Here is a 20,304-nt window from a genome sequence, read left to right as displayed (position 1 = left end):
CAGAGTCTCGCTCTGTCGCCCAGGCTGGGGTGCAGTGGCCGGATCTCAGCTCACTGCAAGCTCCGCCTCCCGGGTTCACGCCATTCTCCTGCCTCAGCCTCCCGAGTAGCTGGGACTACAGGCGCCCACCACCTCGCCCGGCTAGTTTTTTGTATTTTTTAGTAGAGACGGGGTTTCACCGTGTTAGCCAGGATGGTCTCTATCTCCTGATCTCGTGATCCGCCCGTCTCAGCCTCTCAAAGTGCTGGAATTACAGGCTTGAGCCACCGCGCCCGGCCTAGTTTTGTATTTTTTAGTAGAGGCGGGTTTCACCATGTTGGTCAGGCTGGTGTCGGACTCCTGACCTCAGGTGATCCACCCGCCTCAGCCTCCCAAAGTTCTGGGATTATAGGCGTGAGCCACTGTGCCTGGCCTAAAATTTTTCTTTCTCTTTTTTTTTTTAGAGACCGAGTCTCACTCTGTCTCTCAGGTTGAAGTGCAGTGGTGCAATCTTGGCTCACTGCAACCTCCGCCTCCTGGGTTCAAGCAATTCTCCTGCCTCAGCCTCCTGAGCAACTGGAATTACAGGCGCATGCTGCCACAGGCTGCCACACCCGGCTAATTTTTTGTATTTTAGTAGAGACACGGTTTTACCGTGTTGCCCAGGCTGGTCTCAAACTCCTGAGCTCAGGCAATCCGCCTGTCTCGGCCTCCCAGAGTGCTAGGATTACAGGCGTGAGCCACCACACCCAGTTAAAATTTTTAATTATTTTAGATTATCATTGAAATTAAAATTAAAAATTAAACCCTTGAAGAACTTGTCAGAACCATCCCCCTTCCCATTCTGAGATTCTGTCAGGCTGCCTCCACGTTGCCTGAAAACCCCTTCCCGTTCTAACATTCTTTGAGTTTCCCTGGTAACCATCTGCTGGTGGAAATGACAATTAAGCTGTTCAGCTGCCTGGTTCACTTAGTTCCCCCATTATGGCTCTGTGCCAGGGTCAAGAAGGCCTGAATTTACCCACCTGCAGCAATCTGCCAAAGGAGAGGGATCCTCCCAGGGACAAGATGAGTCTCAAAACACAGAGTAGAAAAAGCCTGCACCTGGACCGACATTGTTCATCCTTCCACCACCTGGTCCACTAATCCATCCGTTCTGCATTCACTCTCGCCTGTTACATTCCAGGTCCTAAATTTGGGGGAGAGAAGATGGGGTGAAAAAATAAGCAAGGTTTGCCTCTGTGTATATAATGTACTACTATCAATATTGTGTGCCTGTGTGTGTGTTATGCAGTCATATCTAAGCTCTGGTAATATTGCTTCCTCCTGGGAAGAGAAACAAGAAGCTGGGGAACAGAGGGTGGGAGCCTAGGAGATTTACTTTTCTCGGTACCCTTTGCATACCTTTACATGTTTGCATCATGCGTATGCATCGTCTACTCCAAAAATAGACTTCAGTTTTTGAACTACATTTTCCACTGGAATCCAGTGCTCTGGCCATGTAAGCAGGCTGACCCTTCAGAGGTGGTGATGGTGGAGTAACTCATGGTCAGTAAGTGGGATGAAGAAGGAGGCATCGTCCAGAGCTATTGGCCATGGGTTCTGTGGCCTTGTCCAAGAGGCTGCTGGCCCCAGAGGCCTCTGCCCACCTCCCCTCCAAACCTGTTCCTGTGTATGCTGTGCCCAGGATTGAACTGCTCAGAGGTGATGGTGTAACCCCCTGCCATGGCCTCAGGAGACCGCTTGTGTGGGCTGGCATGTGGTCACATATGAGTGAAAGTGACCAGGCACATGTATCCTTTTCTTTCCCCAGACAAATATTTTCTTGGAGTCCTCAGATGCCCTCCCCACCCTGCTGCCAGGGTGACTGGGCAGTTTTGAGTGGCCGTGGTATATGGAGGCCATGGGATACCTCCTCTGTCCTCTTCCGGTTTTCTTGAGACATCACAAATGCCCCTTCCATAAGTTCCTGCCTCCGGAGTCACCAAGCATGGTCCCAGGAACAGCTCAGAACCCAGGGCCATGGGTGGGATGGAAAAGGAGGGAGACTGGTGTCTCATGTCTCGCATGTCCCGGCTCCTCCAGAGACTCAGCTCCACTTGCAGATGCAAAGTTAGATTTGAAGAGACTGTGTTAAGCCCTTGGGGCCAGGCAAGATTAGGACATTCACACTGGCTGGCTCTCAGGGAGCAGTGTCTTCTGAGGCTTTTCTCAGTGAATCCCCCCTCTCCCTGGGGGATTTCAAGACTTCCCACTGTGCCTAGGCCTGCTTCCTCCAGCCTCATAGCACCCCGGAGAGCTCAAGACAGTTCTCTTGTCTGTTTTACAAGTAAAGAACCTGAAACCCAGAGGTAAAACGACTTACCCCCAAGTTCACCAGCCTGTAAACCACTCAGCCTGAATTTCAACCCAAGTGGGCCCTGCTCTAAAGCCCATGCTCCGAACATTCACCTGAAGTCAAGGCCTCCTGAGGAGGGTGCCAGGCCAAGAAATGGCCTCAGTTTGCTGCGGATTGTAGAACCCCAGACCGCAGAGGAAGACATTGGCGCAGTTCATTATATTCAAACCTAAAGCCTTTGTGCATCACAAGGCTGCATAAAGTGAAAAAAGAATTCACAGACTAACAAAAGATAGTCGCAGCAGAGCACAGGACTAGAGCTCCTGCAAATCAATAAGAAAGACACAAACAGCACCATGGAAACACGGACAGAGGGTACAAGAGGCGATCCACAGAAGAGGAAATCCAAACCACCAGCACAATTATGAAAACGGTTTAACTCTACTCATCAGAGAAATAAAACTTAAAAACAAGAACGAGAGACATTTGGCCCCCATCAGAGTGACAAACATTCCAAAGTCTGACGATTGCCAGGTCAAGTTTGGATGTGGAGCCGCAGAAACTCACTCTTTCAGATATAGCCGGGCAATGGCAGGGAGCCCCAAGATGCTCACACACCCGGCCATTCTTCCCCAGGCACATGCAAGACACGCATGAGGATGGTCGCAGCAGTGTGGGTTTTATTATGGAAAACTGGACATCACTCAAATGCCCATCAACAGGAGAATGGATTGAGAAACGGTAGTACATGCCTACAATGAAATTGAATAGTGGATATGTGTATACTGGTGCTCTGCACATCAACTGTGGATAAATTTCAAACACAATGTTGAATGAAAACAAGCAAGTTGCAGAAGGCTATGTACAATATTATGTCATTTACGAAAAGTTTAAAGCTACAAAGCAACACTTTCTACGCTTTGTGAATGAATACATGTATAGGATGTATACATAAACATGTGCAAGAACAACTCATGCCAACTTCAGGGATGGGCTGGTGGCTATCTCTGGGTAAAGGGAAGGGAAATGAACTGAGATGCTCTTATATATTTGAAATGTCTTTTTTCACAATCTAGGCCAGCTGCTGTAGCTCACACCTCTTATCCCAGCACTTTAGGAGGCCAAGGCAGAAGGAGGATCACTGGAAGCCAGAAGATTGAGACCAGCTTGGGCAACAAAGCAAGATCCTGTCTCTACAAAAAGTTTCTAAAAATTAGCTGGGCATAGTGGTGTGTGCCTGTAGTCCCAGTTACTCTGGAGGAAGAAACAGGAGGATCGCTTGAGCCCAGGAATTTCAAGCTACAGTAAGCTATGATCACCGTCTCACTCCAACCTGGGTGACAGAGCAAGACGCTTGTCTCTAAAAAAAAAAAAACAAAAAGTAAAGACAAGAAATCTAGGCCGGGCGTAGTAGCTCATCCCTTTAATCACAGCACTTTGGGAGCCTGAGGCATTTGGATCACCTGAGGTCAGGAGTTCGAGACTGGCCTGGCTGACATGGTGAAATCCCATCTCTACTAAAAATACAAAATTAGCTGGATGTGGTGGCGCATGCTTTTAATCCCAGCTACTTGGGAGGCTGAGGCAGGAGAATCTCTTGAATCTGGGAGGCAGAGGTTGCAGTAAGCCGAGATCGTGCCACTACACTCCAGCCTGGGCAACAGAGCAAAAGACTGTCTCAAAAAAGAAAGATAAGAAATCTAGATCATGGGAATAGGGGACTGTGTATATGTGTCCCTGCATTTTTCACATGCCAAATATCTTAGATATTAAAAATCAGGGAGCTGGACAGTTGCCCTAAGGTCAATTGTCTTCCAGGTCACTGACCACCGTTTGAGAGTTTCATCTGGAATTAACTTCCCATCCATTGGCCCTAATTATCTTCCTTAAGGATCCCATGTGAAAATCCAATGGCTAGTGGCATACATGCGAACTAGCTCCTCCTGCCCTCAGCAGGCTGACTGTGCAGGCTGGCAACTACAAGAGGAGGCCACATCTCCCAAACACCCCCTCCACTGGCATCTCCCTCCACCCTCTCCCACCACCATCCCTTGCAACCCCTCTGGACTTCTCAGCAGATGGTAGCTCATACAGCTTGTTTTCTTCTGTAGAAAGTCCTTGACAAGCCCAAAGGGAGGCTCAAAGAAACCCCACCACTTTTTCAGCGGGTTATCTTTGCTAACCATGGACTAGGCTCAACAAGGGACACTCAGTGGGAAGAACTGAGCTGGGAGTCAGGACAACTGCTCTTGACTTGCTGGGTGACTTCAAGTAAGTGACACAACCTCTCTGAATCTCCACAGGTACACTGAGGGAGGTGTGCAGTTTGAAACCTTGAAAGCCTCAGAATCCACTAGAGAGATTTTAAAAGTCCAGATGCAGGGGTCCCAAAATGGGAGTTGCTTGAGGTGAGGCCTTGGAATTGTATTTTCCTTGACTAGCCGGGTGATTCCACTGCACAGCTAAGCTTAGGAATCATTAGACAATCATGGCAGGTTGGACATTCAGGTATGTGAGCAGACTCTGTCCACATGGCCTATTTTCTCTTCCCACCCCCAGTGCCTTCCTGCATCCTTGTTTATCATCATCACCCTGAATAGTTTATGCCAAGCAGGGTGCTGGGTGAGAATGAGGGAGCAGATGAGCTTCCAGAATGAGGCCCCTTTCAGCCTCCCACTCCTTAGTAACCACAGAGAAGCTGAGAAAGAAGGTGGGAGGGGGAGCCAGCCCTCGTACCCTCCACAGGTGGAGGAGGGTCTGGGGGGCAGGGGCACATGGCCCATTTGCTGCGTTCCTGACCCTCTGCCCAAGGCCCAGCCTCCCAGCCCTGGGGCAGCTCTTTCTCCCTGTCTCCACCCCTACCAAAGGCAGGAGTCTGCAAATCACAGCATTCTAGAACATCAAAAGCAGACTAATGTTTTCCCGATTGCAGCCATTCACTGCTGTCTTACCACCTGTATATTATTTAATTGGTACTTTCTCTTACATTGACTCACTGTTTTTTACTTGAATGCCTACTTTAGCCCCATTCTAAGCAATAATATCTGCGAAATAACAGGTTTGATGTGCTAGTTATTTTTTGTCTAATACACATTAAAATAAATACATAATGATTTCCATTTTAAAATGTCCATCTTTTTTTCTCGTGAAGTCACTTTGTGCATCACCACACTTTCAGAAACACTGAGCTAGTCCAACCCTGCAAATGCAAACCCCAGAGATGCAAACTGAGGCCCACAGAGGGGTGGAGCTCGCCAAAGGTCCTGCCACTGGGGTGGAACCGGATATTCACAAGTGGCCCCACTGGGCAGGCCCCAGGCACCCTGGTGACCTTGACCTTTTGAGAGACCTTTCTTCGGTTGTGCACTGCCCCCTCCTGGCTGGTTCTTCTGCAACACATGACCTCCGGGAGGAAGCAGCCAGGAAGGGTGGAGGCAGGGGCGCCTTGTCGCAGAACAAAGATGACTGACTGTCCAGGGTTGGAAGGCTGGGCAGTCAGGGAAGGCACCATTGCAGAGGCGGCCTTTGCACTTGGCTTTGAAAGATAAATAGGAAACAGTCAAACTTCAAAGAGCAAAAAGGCAGTTCTGTCCAAATGGTGTCAAGGGAGGGAGATGTTCTGAGGACAGAGAGTACTCAAGATTTAGCTGCTGGTTTGGATAAGAGACACACCAGGGAACAGACTGGGATAGGCTTTGAATGCCTAAGAAGAAGCTGTGACTTGAGCCTGCAGTCAGTGGTTAAGCTAGGGAAGGTTTAATGAGCAGGGAAATGGTGTGATGCCGAGTGCAGTGTGGAGAGTGGACAGGAAAGAAGAGAGAGCCAACGCAGGGGCAGCAGGGAGGGAAGAGGATGTGGCAATGACCCAGGGAAAAGTAGACAGGTACTTCCCTTTGCTTCTAACCTGCTGGGGTCCTTGTCGAGTCACTTCCTGTCACTGGGCCTGTTTCCTTATCAGCAAGAGGAGCGAGCTGGGCTAGATGCTCTCCAAGGATCCTTCTAGCTCTGAGAAATAAAACCACAAAAATAAGAAATTATGCTGATGAAGCTATGAATTGCTACAACCCTTTTGGCAGTTAATTGGGCTTTAGCTATTAAAATGAAACACATGCATCCCCTCTGGTCCACTTTCAATTACATCACACAGAATTAAAGCTCCAGTCTGCAAGGATGTATTTACTAGGAATGTTTAAAGCAACACTACTGTATTAGCCAAAAAACTAGAGGCGAATAACCTATATCATATCATCTACCATCTCTGTGTGTTGATGGCCCTACCGGGGGACTGGTTATGAGCCCTCTGGAAGCTGGAGCCTGTCTTGAGCCTCAGTTTCCTCATCTACAACCATTTGACATGCTTTATAGGATGCTGTGAGGTTTTGATTGGTTAGTGTTGGAGCCTGGAAGCACCACTCCAGCTCATTGCACACTCTCAACAAATGATAGCTATTACTATTACTCAAAAGAGTGTAGCAGATCCCAGCATCTGGAGAAATAGCTCTGCTGTATTGTTATTAGTTGAAAAAAGAGAGTTGCAGAGTTGAGTGTTTAGTATGCTTCCCTTTTGTAAGAAAAGAAGCAAAGAAGCCAGGCACGGTGGCTCACGCCTATAATCCCAGCACTTTGGGGGGCTGAGGCGGATGGATCATTTGAGGCCAGGAGTTTAAGACCAGCCTGGCTAACATGGTGAAACCCATCTCTACTAAAAATACAAAAATTAGCTGGGCGTGGTGCTGCATGCCTGCAGTCCCAGCTGCTTGGGAGGCTGAGGCAGGAGAATCGTTTGAACCCAGAAGGCAGAGGTTGCAGTGAGCCGAGATCATGTCATTGCACTCCAGTCTGGGCAACAGAGCGAGACTCCATTTCAAAACAAAAAGAAAAGAAAAAGAAAAAAGAAGTAAAGAGAAATGAAAAAGGAAAAGGAGAAGGGGGACTAAACCATATGAAGGATGTCTGTGTTTGGGCAGAGAAAGGATGTGAAGGGATCGAATACCAGGCTCCTTTCTGTCTGGGAAAGGAAGAAGCTAGAGTGTGGAGAAGTGGGCTGGGAATGGCTAAGAGGGAGGGGAAAATGATTGACTTTATCTAAATATATCTCTGAATTGTTTAACTTGTTACTTCAGTAACAACTTGTAAACCTTTAAAAGCTACTGTGAGATTAAAGAAAGAGACAAATTGTCATCTCAGGAAAGAAAAGGAAGCCTTGGGAAATCTACTGGCCAAAATGACTTGGTCCAGGGAAAATCTGTTGTTACAATGGATGAAGGGAGCCACGGGGAAGGACACCCTTCCCAGATGAGCCCTTCTCTTGAGAGTTCCACTACTGGAAGGGTCTTTGTTCAACAGCTTCATTTAACAGAAGGTAATGCTGAGGACCAGAGAGGGCAAGAGACTGGCCCAAGGTCACACAGCTGAGCCAGGCGAAAAGGGCCTGACTCCTGACAGTAACACAGGGGAGAGGCCCAGTAGCCTTTCCCCTGTATCCCTGCTACCTCCCACCTCTGTGTCAGAGCCATTCCTGCTGGGAGAGGCAGGTAGAGTGTCCCATCTGCTGAGCTTCCTTCTCTTCTGTTGTTCATTCTTCCTTCATTCATTTCCTGGGTGACCTCGCCGTGCCCTGCATGGGAATCCAAGGTGACTAAAGCATGTTGCTTCCCCGAGAGGCACTCGCAGTGCAGTGGTCTGGGAGCATCTGGCTTCTACCACTAACAAAGGCATTTTCTCTTACTGGTAGAGAAATGCTCTGAGGCTTTTTTTTTTTTTTTTTTTTAATGCACTGTTTTGTTTGCTGCTGTCTTAATTGTTGCCATGTTATATTTTATCAGTGTAATGTTCTAATTTTGTGCTTGGGCCCTGAGGCAATTCAGTGAAGGGTATGATTTGGAAAATGAGGGAAATAAAGAAATTGTCCACAGAAGAGGCAGCCTCCCAGGAGCCGAGGACAAAGCATAAGTGCCGACAATGAATTTTATTAGGAGCAAAACGAAAACAAACAACCTGTTGCCAGACAGAAGGTATTAGACCATCCTGGTGCGGCTTTGTTTTCATTCTTTAATTTAATTCCAGTTCTGCATTTCTTCCAGGGTCAGCCAAGGATGCACAGTCCAGTTCCTTCCCCACTGCCTTCCACAGCCTTCCACACTACTGCCTCCAGGCCTAGACTCAGTGAGCTCTTTGCCTGCCCTGCCCTCCCTTCTTCTTCAGGAGAGGTCTGTAACCATTCCTGCCCTTGCCAATACTTATTAAGTGCCTGCTGTGTGCAGGCACTGCACAAAATGTTGGAAATAATGCAACCAACAAGGCAAAGGTAAGTCTGCCTTCAGGGAGTTTACATTCTACTAAGGCATGCATTCTCAAGTGGGGCCTTGATGCCCTCAAGGAAATGAAAACTGGTTCCTGGAGGTGTTGGTGGAAAAAAATCTTAGATCTCACAATGGTTTGTATGCTCACCATGTATATTCATCACCCATCCAGCCACCCAAGCGGAAACCTGGGTGTCACCACCAGTTCCAGCTCCCAGCCCTCTCTGATCTCAGGGCTCCCAACCTCATAAGGCCTGGCCCATGAAGGGTTCCACTCTCTCCCTGCAAACACCCCATCTGCCCTGCTTCCCTCACTACCCAGCCTAGATCCCAGGACCCAGAATTTTAGCATCTCTTTGCCAACACTTTAGACCCCTGTGCCGTTTTTTCCCTACCCATCTGGCAAAGCCCTAGGCCTGGATAAATCCCACTGTGTACATACATCCTCCCAGCCTGCAGCTGGGTAGGTGAGCCCTGATGGAGGATTTCACTCAGCAGGACAGGATGAGACACACATACACTAAGGACCACCAACCTCAACTGGGGAGCCAAGACTGTCAGGCAATTGGGGATTTCGTGGGCAAGTTGCTTCTCAACACTCTGAATGATCATTCTCCTTCTTTCAAACTCCTCACCACCTCTTCTTCACTCTCAGCAGAAGACCTTGCCTCCCACTTTGCAGAAAAAATAGAAGCTCAAAATGAAATCTCCCTTAACATCCCACTATAAACCTACATCTACATCTGCACCCATCCTCTCTTTGTTCCTGCTTTTGGGTTCTAGAGAACTCATCCCTCCTCCTCCCCAAGACCAACCCCCCCCCACCCACATGCCTGATCCCAGCCCCTCGCACATGCTTGAGAGAACTTTACTCACTGATTATCTCCCCTATTTCTTACACTCTTGATTAACCTCGCTCTCCTGGATCTGCCATTCACTTTTAAACAAATCTCAGGTTTCTTCTACTTTAAAACACACCTCCCCTAACATACATATTGGACCTATCACTTTATCTTTCTTGTCCTTTTTACACAAAATCATCTCAAAAGACCCACTGCCTCCCTCATCCCTCCTGCACTCATCAGACCACTGCCATCTGACCCCCTCCATCATGCCACACATAAATAGCCCTCCCTAAGGCCCCAACAGTCTCCACGCCTGTCCATAAACCAAAGCCCAGGGCTGCACCCTCCTCCTATCTGACCCCTCAGAGCATTTCCCTCCATCAAGTCTTCACAGCGTCCTAAAATGTCTCCCTTGGCCACCTTCCACAAGCCCACTCTCCTGGGCTTTCTCCAGCCTGTCCAGCCACTCCTGATCAGCTTTTGCAGGAGATCCTTGTGTACACAGCCCTAATCTGTAGATGTACCTCAAACCTTCGTCCTGGGCCATCTCTCTTCTCTCTCCACATTCTTTGCCCTGGGCAAGCTTCTTCTCATCCACAGCCGCAGTTATCATCTCTCTATCGACAACTTCTCATCTTCATCTCTAGCCCAGACCTCCACGCCACGTCCAAACCCAGGTTTCCAAGAACCTTCTCAACATCTGCACATGGTGACTGTAAGGCATTTCAAGCTCAAGATGTCTAATGTAGAATATATACTTTCACCTCTCTGTCCACATCCTCCTCTCCTCAATCAAACCACCCCCGTCTCAATCCTCTTCCAGTTTTTTCTATCTCAGTGAAAGATACTGCCTACTTGTTTGCACGGAAACCTCAAGGTCCATTCTGACATTGCCTCTTCCTTCCCCTCACATTCCAACACACCTCTGTGACAACTTTAGTTCCTGATTAACTCTGGGAACCTTCCACTGCTCTCCAACTCCACTGCCACCAGCCCCGCCCCGCCCCCCCACCCCCTCCCCCACCACTTCACCCCCTCCCCTGCCCCCGATACACATACTGTCTTCTCCCTGGATGCCTGCCTGCACTCCTAACCCTGGCTTGTCTTCCCAAATCTACTCATACCCACCAGACACACTCCACTCTCCACTGGGCAGGCACACAGGTCACAGTAAAATTCAGATTTCATCCTGTACCTCTTGGGCTTATACCGTCAGTGGCTTCCAATGGCTCTTAGGATGGAGAAAAAAAAACCTGATGTGCCCAATCCTTCACATGGAGTCTGCCCTCTGCCCACCTTCTACACTCCCCAGTCCCCCTGCTCTCCCTCTGGGCCATGCTACAAAGGCCTTTTCTTGTCTATTCTCTCAGCTGTAACTTCTGCCCTAGGCCCTTTGCACAGGTTCTTCCCACTGCTCAGGTTTCTTCTCCCCGACTCTCCCTTACACATAGTTCTGGTTTCCTTATAACCATCAATTTCTCAGGGAAACCTTCTCTAACTCCCAAGAAAAAAATAGATCCCTCCTTCCTGTTAAATGCTTTCACAATAATAGCACACACGCACACACAGAGCGCTATTGTTCAGAGCTCCTCCAAGCATTTTTGCTGAGAATTCATTTACTCCTTATGACAACCCAATGTGGTAGAAATTCTAATTATCTCCATTGTACAGATAAAGAAACTGAGTCACAGCAAAGTTATGTAACTTGCCCAAAGTCACCTAATGAGGCAAAGCCAGAATTTGAACCCAGGCAGTGTGACTCCAGTGCAGCTTTTAAACACTATATTATTACATAAGAAAACACTATCTTTTTCCTTCTGGCACTTACCCGCTGTTTGTAACACTGTATTGTATGACTATTAGTCTCCTCCATTAGACTGTAAGCTCTATAGAAGTAGAGACTATTTCATCCCCAATGGTAGGTGCTCAATAAATATTTGCTCAAGAAAATCGGAAATGTTGAATGTGTACAGACACATAACATTTTCCATTCAAGTTCAAGACAAACATAAGCACATACCTGGACTTCCTAGGGTTAGGGACTCCTGCACTGGTAAGAAACATGCTGCCATCAGATTCTCAATGGGTCCATGAAGTTAAGAACAGTTGACTCTAACATTCTCCAGCCTACCTCACCTTTTCCCTGCCAACCTTCCCTCAACAACTACAACAGCCTCACATTTAGTATTAATAGTATGTGCTTTGGTTTTAGCAATCTTTTAAAAACACAAAACAAGGTCAACCTCCTTTGAAAAGCCAGTCAGAGACTATCTAATGCCCTCAGAGCAAAGTCCAAACTCCGTTCGGGGTGGGGGTGTGGCAGACCTTGCCTACTTCTTCATCCTCATGGGCCCTCATTTGTTCCCTCTTCCCCACCCCACCCCACCCCACCTCTACAGCCCAGCAGCGCACACTGGGAGTTCTGGGTTTAGGGTTCCCAGGCAATAGCAGGGTGTTTTCTCATGCCTAGACTCAAGCAGTGCCCTCTGCCAGTCCTCTCCTTTGCACCCAGCAATTTCAGGTGTCTTTATGCCTCAGCTTAGATATCTCTTTGGGGTTTGGTGCCCCTCCTTGGGGCGCCCATAGGCCGCATCTGTCGCTGACAATGCACACCAGATATTGAACTATAGTTGCTTGGTTACGGACAGTCGTCTCTGTGAGCTTTGAGGGCAACCGCCATGTATTATGCATCTTCTGAATCCTCCTAGCCTAGCCCGGTGCTAGCCCAAGTTACAGTGCTTACTACAGATTTGTTTAATTAGCGAATGAATGAATGAATAACCTGACAACTCGTGTCTGGTTCATGGGCACCAAAAACCGTGTGAAATGGATAAACGAGCAGATAATGGCAGTACGAAGTTCGGATCTAGAGAAAGATCCAGATTAGGGAGTTCAGAGACGAGTAAAACGCAGACCCAGCCATCAGAGAATTAACAAGGAAGACAAATCTCTTCAAGGAGCCAGCCGGAAAGATTAAAAGAGTCATCCATGTCACGGCCGGGCCTGGGGGCGGGTCCCTGTCTAGCCCCGCCTGCTCAGCGCCAATGGGCGGTCTTGTTGCCCACGAGTCTCCGCCCCTTTCGCTTTGAGGGGCGGGGCCGGCCACTCCTGGAGAGGAGACTACGTTTCCCGGCGCGCCGCGCGGCCGGAGCCAAAGAGGAGCCGGAAGTGGGGCGCGCGAGGTCTTAGGGCGCGAGGGAAGTGGCAGGCGGGGACTAAGGCGGGGCGTGCAGGTAGCCGGCCGGCCGGGGGTCGCGGGCATGGCCGAGGCCAGGAAGCGGCGGGAGCTACTTCCCCTGATCTACCACCATCTGCTGCGGGCTGGCTATGTGCGTGCGGCGCGGGAAGTGAAGGAGCAGAGCGGCCAGGTAAGCGTTCGTGGGCCGTGTGCGAGGGCCGCGTGCAAGATGTGGATATTAGAGGCCCGCGCCCCGTCCCCAGGCGACCCGGTGGGCGCCGGGAGCCGGGTCCCGCAGTGCTCGACTGCGCGGGCCAGGGGTACGAGAGGAGCCGCAATCTCTGCCTCCCCACTGCGACTTCAGTTCCCCTGGGCCTCACTTTCCTCATCTGTGCAGTGGGTTGGGCCAGAAAGTGTGCTCGCTGGGGCCGAACTTTGTAATTCCCGCGTCCCTTACCTCCACCCCCTTCCTGGTAGCGGGTGTTTTAAGTTTCCCAAGTCTCTCGCCACGTGGCTAGGCGCAGCGCGGCCCCCCTGGGACGAGGAGGTTGCTGCGAGTCTCGGGAGTGGATTGCAACCAGCCCCTCGGGGGAGCGCCTGGAGAAGGGACCCCACAGCCCCTTAGTTGAGCTGGAACTCAGGCCTTTAGCGATTGCCTGTACTGAGACGAACAGCTTTGGGAGTCGAACTCGTGGTACAGTCATTTCTTACTTGGTTGATTAATCCGGTACTCGGGGCGCTTCCTGGTGTTCGAATGGTGTTTGGTTCATGGGCACCAAAAACCGTGTGAAATGGATAAACGAGCAGTACGAAGTGATGGTGAGCACTGTCTCCCAGCTCTCCTGGAGCTTACACTCTAGTAAGGTAGACAAATCAAAGAATCACAAAAGTAACTATATACTTAGCACTACAATAAGTGTTAAGAATGAGAGGGATGGGCCGGGCACGGTAGCTCACGCCTGTAATCCCAGCACTTAGGGAGGCTGAGGTGGGTGGATCACTTGAGGTCAGTTCGATACCAGCCTGGCCAACATGGTGAAACCCCGTCTCTACTAAAAATACAAAAATTAGCCAGGCGTGGTGGTGCACGCCTGTAATCCTGGCTACTCATGTGACTGAGGCACTAGAATTGCTTGAACCCCGGAGGTAGAGGTTGCAGTGAGCCAAGACTCTGCCACTGCACTCCCGCCTGGGTGATAAAGCCAGACTCCATCTCAAAAAAAAAAAAAAAAAAAGAGACGGATGGCAGATTGCCCTGGTCAGGAATAGCTGAGGTGTAAATGCCTTCTGGTGGGAGGGAACTTGTGTACACACTGGCCTCAAGAAAGTCCACTCTCTTGAGCCCAGGAGTTTGAGGATACAGTATGAGCCATGATCATGCCACCACACTCCAGCCTGGGCAACAGAGCAAGACACTGTCTCAAAAAAATTTTTTTAAGTCCATAACAGGCCAGGTGCCATAGCTCACTCCTGTAATCCCAGCACTTTGGGAGGCCGAGGCAGGCGGATCACTTGAGGCCAGGAGTTCAAAACCAGCCTGACCAACGTGGTGAAACCCTGTCTCTACTAAAAATGCAAAAATTAGCCAGACATGGTGGCGTGCACCTGTAGTCCCAGTTACTCGGGAGGCTGAGGCAGGAGAATCACTTGAACCCAGGAGGCAGAGGTTGCAGTGAGCTGAGGTTGAGCCACTGCACTTCATCCTGGGCGACAAAGCGAGACTCCATCTGAAAAGAAAAAAAAATTTGTCCATAGCAGCTGAAGTGTGGAATACAACAGCCAGATGCCCCTGGGGAGATGGAGGCAGGGGCTGACTGGAGCGGTCTGGTGGGCAGTTTGATCTTCCTTGGAAAAGCAGTGGTAAACCAATGGAGAGTTTTGAGCTGGTGAGAGGGTGTCCTCAGTAGTCAGATCCCTTTGCCCTATGGTGTAGGCTCTGTTCCTAATGCTTGCTCTCAGAACCTCCTGGAGGGACTAAAGGGTGATGGGCCCTAAGACGTTATCTATGCTTTTCCCACTCTCTCTGAACCTCACTTGCTCTTCCTACTGCAGTTATAGTACTTCACAGATAAGGAGAGCAAGAGCTAGTACCCATCTTCATTGGAGCAGAAATATCCTGCCCTTGTGGAGCACACATTCTAGTAGGAGCAGACAGGTAACAAATAGAAAAAGTTTAATAAGTTAGTGATATAGTGTATCCAGTGATGGTTGGTGCTTACTGTAAAATAAGGCAGGCAAGGGGGATAAGGGGTGTCTGAGTTCAGTTATAAGTAGGGCAGTCAGGGAAGTCTCATTGAGAAGGTGTCATTTGGGCAGAGACCTGAAGGAAATGAGGGAGTGAGCTACGTAGTTAACAGGAGAGAGAACATTCCAGACAACAAGAATAGCAAGGCCCTGTTAGAGGCAGGGTAGCCTGACACATTTGAGGACAGCAAGGAGGACACTTTGCCTGAGGTGGAGCAGAGGGAAACTGACTTTGAAGTCTTAGTGTTACCGGCTCACTGCTGGGCACTGACAGATGGTCTTGTTCAAACCAGATAGCAGCCTGCAAGGTGGGTATCGCTGTTGCCCCATGTTAAGAAGAAGAAACCTGAAGTTTGAAGAGGTGACGAGATTAGTTCAGTCTACCCATGCCCCACATTGCTTAGCCTCATTGGAGTACTTGATATCCTGGCTTCTTGACATTCACAGAAACAGTGGTGGGTCCTCTGGCCTCTGCTCCAAAGGCCTGGATTCCACCTGATTCTGTCTGCTTCCACCAAGGTACCGGTACCATTTGGGCCCAGTCTTTTCCCTGCAGAGTAGTGGACTGTGGTCATGCACCTGGATGGTTCAGGTGTCTGGGCTGTGGTTTGAGCTTTGGGAAGATTGGCTGGCCAGGTCTTTGAAAGCTTTTTTAAAGGTCAAAGTTGGGAAAAAACCTGTCTCATAGCCTCTAGGCATGGATAGTGCCAGAGAGACTGGGAGCTGGATAGATGCTAGCTTGGAACATTCCAACTCTGGCCTTTCAAAGGGGCCTCTCACCATGTTGTCTTAAAAGGTTTTAGCTGGGATTAGTTGTCCGTCTTGTCTCTGGAAGGTTTTGGACAGAAATGGCAGGGCCAAGCAGACATACTTCCCTGAGCATGTTGGGTTCAGAGAGAATGGGAAAAGCATAGATAACGTCTTAGGGCCCATCACCCTTTTTTTGAATAAAGGGTCTTCCTCTGTTGCCCAGGCTGAAGTACAGTGGCGCAAGCATGACTCACCACGGCCTCGATATCCTGGGCTCAAGTGATCCTCCCACCTCAGCCTTCTGAGTAGGTGGGATCACCAGTGCATGCCACCATTCTCAGCTAATTTTAAAATTTTTTTGTAGAGACAGTCTCACTATGTTGCCCAGACTGGTCTTGAATTCCTGGGCTCAAGTGATCTTCCTGCCTCAGCCTCCCAAAGTGCTGAGATTACAGGTATGAGCCATCGTGCCTAGCCAAAAAGACCCTCTTCTGAACCACCTGTCTGTGCAAGTCATGAGTTTGGGGAGAGTTGGGCCCAAGGAGGATCCTTACTGTGCTGGGGGTTAATTGTGGCTTTCTCTTTACCTCTCTGCAGAAGTGTTTCCTGGCTCAACCCGTAACCCTTCTGGACATCTATACACACTGGCAACAGTAAGTGGTGGGGCCAGCAGGGTGGAGTAGGGACACCCCAAGCAACTCAGCTTGGAATAAGCTGGGATACCTGTCTGGTCTGAGATCTGTCCCCGTAGCCCACTCTGGGCACCACTGTTGCCTCCAGAAAGCTAGCTCACATCACATGGATGGGTATTTCTGTGTGGATATCTGGTAGTGGGAGGGCACACTGAGAGCTGTGATCTCTTAAGAACAAGAGCTTCTCACCAGCTTGTTATTCCGTTGACCAACAAATGTTTATTGAGCACCTCCTGAAAGCCAAGTCCTATTCTTAGTATGCAAATATTGTCACGAGTGAGACAGACGTGGTTCCTTCTTTCCAGCAGCTGACATCATAGCCAAGGAGGTAGGCATGAGTCAAAGAATGAAGCAAATGAATGTTAAATTACAGTGGTAGTAAGGATTACAAAAGAGAGGAACCTGTTGTCACAGCCACATAAATGGGTAAGCCTGGCTTCATTTGGGGGTCCAGGGGAAGCTTCCCTGAGGTGATCTTTGACTTGAGAGCTGCAGGAATTGGAGGAGTGAACTATGCAGTAGGTAGGGAGTGGCAGGTGGAACGCACCTGCCAGTGGAAATTGCTCATGCTAAGTCCTGTGGCTGGCGGACAGTACAGATGGGGCTAGGTTATGGCATGGATAGCCACACGTGGGCTGGTTGAGGAATTTTGGTGAGGAATTTTGTCTTTATCCAAGAGCAGCGGGGCCATGGTAGGGTGAAAAAGTGAGGAGATCACTCTGCACCATGGTGAGACTGGTCGGGCCATGGACACCATCATCCAGGCAAGAGCTGATGGGGCTTGACACAGGGAGAACGGGGTACACAGTGGATTCCCAAGAATCCTAGGGATGAAACCAGGGCCTGTGGATGGGTGGGAGAGGAAGTATCTGATTGACTCCACGTCTGGCTTTTATACCCATGCATAGAGCTTAAAGGGAACCCAGTTTGGAGGGGAAAGACTTCAATGACATGTTGAGTGTGAGATGCCTTTTAAACATATAAAATTTAAGTACTCTTCAAGGAAGGGGGAATCATCCAAGGATGTATCAACAGAGGAATGGTTAGAAAATGGAGAGAGTAATTGTGTCATCTTCATGCACTGGTCTGACCACAGCTGACTAAGGGAGTGAAGGATGTGCAGACACATCCCATGAGGCATGGTAGAGAGTACTGAATTGCCTTGGGTGGAAAGGAGGCAGGAGAGGGGTGTGAGGGACCACTGCACATCTTTGAGGACCAAGAATAGTGCGTTCTCTGAGGCCCTGGAGACAGAAGTGGGCCCCAAATATACCTCCTTCAGGAAGACAGGTTTCAGCTTCTGAGTATAACGACATCAGAGCTATCTAAAAATGAGGTAGGCTACGGTGGAAGTGGTGAGCTCCCTGTCATTAGAGGTGTGTAAACAAAGGCAGAAATGGTGTGGAAGGGATTACAGCCTCTGGTGGAGAGCTAAGATCATTGAAAACCGTGCCAGCCCTCAGTTCTTGGCTGTCCTCTGCAGCTAAGGAGAGCTTAGAGTACAGGTTACAGCCCACACTTCCTCACCCTGACTTGCCCAGATGTGTGGGTGTTATTCGTAGTACTTCCTTCCCCCAGAAAACTGCTTCAGTGAGCTGCTCTGCACACTTTTCCCTGCCACCGGCCCCTTCTATGGGTGAGGGGTGCTGAGTGTGGGACAAGGACCTCAAACCCACCGAAGACAGCGTAGCCTAGCAATTCCCTGCAGAGTTCAAACCCAGCAACTAGCTGTATGTATGACCTTGAGTGGATTTCTGGGCCTCCCTGAGTCTGTGTCTTCACCTATAAAATGAAAATAATGATGGCAATTATCTCATTGCATTGTGAGGGTTAGACACAGTGGTCCATATAAAGTGCTAAAACTACTGGTTGGAGGCTCCCCACTTCCTACACCGCGGCCCCCACCCCCACCCCCGAGTATTTATTGAGCACCTACAACAACCCAGGCAATATTCTTGATATAACTGGGAACAAACCAGAGAAAAATCCCTGCTCAGCATTTTTGTTGGGGGAAAAGAGGCAGAATAAATTGATACACGTAAAAACAAAACCTGTTTTTAAAGGAGAATCCTGACAAGTGGTTTTCGTGGGAACAAGAGACCCGAGTGTCACATCCCAAACCATAATAGAACAGAGTCCATTGTGGCTGGGAAACCTGGGGCCTGGACAGTGACTCCCTGGGATAGGGGTCAACGGGCGTGAGACTTGAAAGTCCAGGGACCCAGCCACCTAGGTGCTTATCCTACCCATGCCCCAGACTCACTTTGCCATGAGCAAGTCACTTAGCTGTTCAGTTTTTGAGACATGTGCGAGGCACTGAGGATACTGTAGTGAGCTGCCAACTGCCCCCCTCCCTGGGCCTTTCTGTGTAGGGGAGGAGTCTAGGAAGTAAGTAAAATAACAGGAGATAGAGAAAAGCTCTGAAGAAAATGAAACAGGATCACAGGGCAGAGCATGGCTTGGGGGAGGGGCACAATCATCGAGGGCCTCTCTGGGGAGGCAACATTAAAGTTGAGACGTGAAGGACAAGGACTTGGGCAGAGTCTTCCAAGAAGGCACGGTCCACACAGCACGTTCTGCAGGAGGAAGAGCCTGGGCGGTTCTGTGAGGTGCCTGCGTGGGTCAGCCCCTATCACTTAAAGACTGGTAGCTGCTGCAGCTGTTATATACCATTATCCAGCATTCCTGATTATTTTAAAGACTAATCAAGAATTGTAAAAGCACTTTATGAAGTGAGTGAAAATGCAGAATACAAAATTGTATCTATACTGTGTTTTCACCACTGTTTAGATTCTATGCATATTGCCTTGAAGAGCTGGAAGGATGTGGGAAGGTCTAGTCAAATCTTGTGGAGTTGTTCTGTCACCCAGTTGGTATAGACAGTCACCCTTGTCCTGCAGAACCTCAGAGCTTGGTCGGAAGCGGAAGGCAGAGGAAGATGCGGCACTGCAAGCTAAGAAGACCCGTGTGTCAGACCCCATCAGCACCTCAGAGAGCTCGGAAGAGGAGGAGGAAGCAGAAGCTGAAAACGCCAAAGCCAGTAAGAGCCTTGCAGCTTTGGGAACAGGCTGTGGAATATTGATTGTTCTACGGTAGAGTCTACCTCCAACTTCTTCTGTTATCACTGGAAGACCTAAAAGACCCTGGGGAGAAAATTGGGAGGGCACCACCTATCTTTGGAGGTATTTGAGCCCTTCCTCTGTGCCAGGCATTCTATCTCCAGGCTCTGGGGATGCAAGGCCAAACCAAAACCACCAGATGGATCCTTCCAGTCTCGTTTGGTGTACGGGGCCCGGGAGCTAGCCTGTTACAGGCTCCCAGGTGATTCTTATTAGCTGGAAAGAAGACACATGTTCAGAAGTTCTGCTGGAGGGATTTCAGAAGGCACCTAGCAGACACATTTTCTGTGTGACCTGTGGGATGCTTCAGGAATTGCTGACCTTCATGTTTTTAGAATTGTACCCATTAGCACTGGAAGGCTGTACTAGGTACTGGTTTTACACCGTTTGCAGGAGTAACTCAGTCAAAGCTTTTATAGCCCCTTCTTCCCCTAAGGTCCCCAGGGCTCCTTGTACTTTCCCCAACAGCAGCCATAACTCTACAGAGGAATTGCTGTGTCTCATGTGCATCATATTATCTTCTTTTGCTTACATGCAAGACAAATCTCTTAATACTTGCTTTTTATTTTTCAAGACGAGGTCTCGCCATGTTGCCCAGGCTGGTCTTGAACTCCTGAGCTCAAGCAGTCCTCCTGCCTTAACCTCTTAAGTAGCTGGAATTACATGTACATACCACCATGCCCAGCTCCCTGAGCCTGCTTTTAAAGTGTTTGAGATCATACTGGGTGTATCTTTTATTATTTTTTTTTTTGAGATGGAGTTTCACTCTTGTCACCCAGGCTGGAATACAATTGCATGATGTCAGCTCAGAGCAACCCCCACCCACTGGGTTCAAGTGATTCTCCTGCCTCAGCCTC

At 49.2% G+C, this 20,304-nt stretch overlaps 1 protein-coding gene across 10 annotated transcripts in view; it reads left to right on the top strand.

Moving 5' to 3' along the window:
• Positions 1 to 12,641: 12,641 nt before the first annotated feature.
• The window catches only part of TCOF1 (treacle ribosome biogenesis factor 1), a 41,312-nt gene continuing 33,649 nt past the window's right edge, over positions 12,642 to 20,304 (top strand). For 9 of the 10 annotated variants that reach the window (XM_073010585.1, XM_038006034.2, XM_038006032.2 and 6 more), the window contains exons 1-3: positions 12,642 to 12,832; positions 16,234 to 16,289; positions 19,229 to 19,368. In XM_073010585.1, coding sequence (XP_072866686.1) covers positions 12,725 to 12,832; positions 16,234 to 16,289; positions 19,229 to 19,368 — 304 coding nt within the window. In that variant the 5' untranslated portion in view covers positions 12,642 to 12,724. The remainder of the gene's footprint in view (positions 12,833 to 16,233; positions 16,290 to 19,228; positions 19,369 to 20,304) is intronic. The other variant, XM_008014989.3, reaches the window with a different exon arrangement.

The sequence above is a fragment of the Chlorocebus sabaeus genome, chromosome 23 (assembly GCF_047675955.1).
Source record: "Chlorocebus sabaeus isolate Y175 chromosome 23, mChlSab1.0.hap1, whole genome shotgun sequence".
In the NCBI taxonomy this organism is placed as follows: domain Eukaryota; kingdom Metazoa; phylum Chordata; class Mammalia; order Primates; family Cercopithecidae; genus Chlorocebus; species Chlorocebus sabaeus.
The sequence above is the reverse complement of the archived record's forward strand: the minus strand, read 5'-3'. Positions and strand labels throughout refer to the sequence as shown.